Source organism: Penaeus japonicus, unplaced genomic scaffold (genome assembly GCF_977035675.1).
Source record: "Penaeus japonicus unplaced genomic scaffold, GWHDUDI00000001_assembly GWHDUDI00000031, whole genome shotgun sequence".
NCBI lineage: Eukaryota > Metazoa > Arthropoda > Malacostraca > Decapoda > Penaeidae > Penaeus > Penaeus japonicus.
Window position 1 is genome coordinate 21,191,619 of NW_028234433.1, and position 3,266 is coordinate 21,194,884.

The 3,266-nt window shown below is 40.8% G+C and overlaps 1 protein-coding gene across 7 annotated transcripts in view; it reads right to left on the bottom strand.

Moving 5' to 3' along the window:
• LOC122255476 (large neutral amino acids transporter small subunit 2) overlaps nt 1–2,321 on the bottom strand; it is a 47,788-nt gene extending 45,467 nt beyond the window's left edge. For all 7 annotated transcript variants that reach the window (XM_086555947.1, XM_086555948.1, XM_086555942.1 and 4 more), the window contains exon 1: nt 2,173–2,321. In XM_086555947.1, the coding sequence (XP_086412073.1) occupies nt 2,173–2,315 (143 nt within the window). In that variant the 5' untranslated portion in view covers nt 2,316–2,321. The remainder of the gene's footprint in view (nt 1–2,172) is intronic.
• Between the last annotated feature and the right edge of the window lie 945 nt (nt 2,322–3,266).

Genomic DNA, 3,266 nt, shown 5'->3' on the forward strand with positions numbered 1-3,266 from the left:
CCTCCCCCCTCACCCTCCCTTCCCCACCCCACCCCTCTCCTCTCTTCCCTTCCCCCCCCTCCCCTCCTCTCCCCTCCCCTCCCCTCCCCTCCCCTCCCCTCCCCTCCCCTCCCCTCCCCTCCCCTCCCCACCCCTCGCCCTCCCCCCTAGCTCTCAACATCCTATATCCTTCATTGAACAATTCCTCGAAGGGTCCTATTACGAGACCCCCTTGGCCTCACCCCTGCCAAGGGTTCTCTCTCCCTGTGTTTAGGTCTGACAGGAAGAGGGAGGAGGGAGGGTGAGGGAGGAGGGAGGAAGGAAGAGGAGGGAGGAGGGTGAGGGAGGGAGAGGGAGGAGGGTGAGGGAGAAAAGGAGTAAGAGGGAGGAGGGTGAGGGTGAAGAAGAGGGAGAGGGAGGAGGGTGAAGAGAAAAAGAGGGGACGGAAGGAGAAAAAGGAAAGGTGAGGGGAGGAAGGGCGGAGGGTAGGAAAGAGGAGGAATGAAAGAAAGAGGAAGAATGGTGAGAGAGGAGAGATAGAAAGGGTGAAAGACAGGAGTTGGAGAAAGAGAGAGGAAAAACGGAGAAAGTTAGAGGGAGAAATAAGAAACAAAGAGAAGGAGAAGCGAAAAGGGGGAAACAGACAAACACGAACAAAATAAAGAGAAGAGAAAAAGACACAAAAGGAGAGATACAGGAGATAAAAATAAGAAAGAGGAAAGAGAAAGACAAGTGTGGAGGGGAGGGGGAGGAACGGCAATGGGAAGGGGGGCAGGGGGGGGCGAGCGTGAGAGGGGGGGAGGGGGGGAGCAGAGTAACACGTCCTCAAGCCCTTCACAAGAATTCCCAAAGTGATTAATAACTTCACCTTAACCTATATTTTTTTCTACAGTTATTTCCGAAGAACAATCCATCAGAAGCAACGTAAGAGAGAATAACAATAATAATAATAAATAAATAAATAAACAAATAAATAAATAAACAGTAGAATTGCAAAATGTCTAGAAAGAAAATTAATCGGAGAATAAAAAAAATATATATCACTAACAAGAAGAGCTGAGAGGAAGTTTGAGAGAGGAAGGAGAGAAGAGAGAGGGAAGGAAAGATGGAAAGAGAGAGAGGGAGAAGCGGTGTGTGATGAAGGGGGGGAGGGTTGTAAAGGATGAGGGGAATAGCCACATGGGGAAGAGGGGATTTTGATATGAAAGGAGGAGGGAGATAAAAGAATAACCCAAAGGGAAATGAAAATAACAATGAACCAGAACTGAATAACACTTGGAATAACATAAGAAACGATATAAATGAAACAAAAGAAAAAAAATCGATTAAAAAAAAATAATGATAATAATATAAAACTAATGATATGTGACATTTAAAAATAAAATACGAAAAAATATGAAAACAAAACAAAAAAATACGAAAAATAAGAAAAAAAAGTGCCGAACGCTAAAAAGACGAACACGAATAAAAATAACGATCTAAAAAAAAAAGACACACACAAACCGGTTTTCTATTACTTAAGACTAGCTATTACCACAATTTGCATTTGCATTAATTGCTCAGAATTGACGAGTGGCCATCTCCCGTTACGCTTCTTGAAAATGGCTTGATTATTTAAGATTACTTTTGATTGCTTAAGAGACTTCACCGGAAAAAAAGAGTAAAAGTGTGAAACAAAAAAAAAGTATTAAAAAGTTAAAGAAATCCAAAAGAAAAAAACGGACTTTCACTTTAGTTCCTGTGATTGTTTTTTATTTGTCTTTATACATACCACTTTGTTTATGTATTGTTATTATAATTAATTGCAATCCCAATCACTAGATTTATCAACAAATAATAAAGGTCCAAGACATTTCTGTTGCATGTTGTTGTTTTTGTTGCGTTTGTTGTTGACTTTGTTGCTCCTCTTGGTGTTGTTTGTTGTTGTTGTTTTTACACGACACTTAATTCACTTATTCTTTCGGAAATTCTTCCAAATCCATTTTTGATGATGATGATGAAGAAGTAGAATAAAATAGAAGAGGAAGTAGAAGTAGAAAAACAACAACAACAACAACAAGAAACAGCAAAAATGAAAATAACAAAAACTGATTAAAACCGAGAAAAGAAAAAAACAAAAAACGAAAAAGAGAGAGGGAAATAAAAAAAAAAACAAAAAAAAAACACATAAAAAACCTTATTGCACAGACTCACCATCCATTGTAGGCGAATAATCCGGAGTAAAAGGACAGGGCTATCTTCGTAATGTCCGTTTCAGTGTTCTCAAATGTGAAGTACTCAACGTGACCTGGAATAATTATAGAAAAAAGAGTTAGATTATTTTTTGTTTGTCTCATAGTGGAGTTTTCTGTTATGTATCTTTAGATGAGATACATGTTATATATGATTTATATACATATATATATATATATATATATGCATATATATTATATAAGATACATACTATAGATCAATTTAATTATGATACCTGCCTCTAATACGTATGAAATCTATTACATATTCAATCAATGCATTTACAATTATATCTAAGCAATCAATAATACACATATTTACAAATATACAAATCCTGTTGGTAAACAATTCTATAAGATCAAAACATATGCTAAATCCCAATCAGTTATTTTACAATTCAAGCCGATCAGCTTGGCGCCAGCGAAACCATAAGTGAACTTTGGGTATTGTATTCCGTAGAGTGTTGCTGATTTTTTTCCCCCCAACTTTCAACAACTTTAGAGAAGAAAAAAAGTACCATTCCGTATATACATGTTAACTGCTCTCCTTCCTCCCCTTCAGCTCCCACCTATTCCAAGAACCCCTCCTTTTCCCACTCCATCACTCCCCTCTCCTCTCTCCTTTCCCTTCCACCTCCCACCCATTTCTACGTCTCCCCTCCACTGTTAAGCCGCCTGGTTAGCTCAACGGTAGCGTGTCGACTTCACATCCCCGTGGTCGGCAGATCGAGCCCCGTCCAAGCTCATGAGGTTCCTCTATCACCTGGCGGTTACTGACGTAGCTGGGCACTGCGTTGGGTAAGGACCAAGCTCAGATCGAGTCAACACTCGTTGGCACATTCTCTCTCACGAGTCAGCATACGCTGACACAGGCGGGCTCGCCTCAGTGCATACAAGGCCGACGTAGCATCTGCTCCGCAAATCTGGCTTGTCCTTATCCTTATCCCGTTCCACTTTCACAACCCTTACCCTTCCCCCTCCCTACCTTCCCAACAAACTCCTCCTTTTCCTCAACCCTCCATATCCCCTCCCCCCTATCCCCTCTTATCCCCTCCC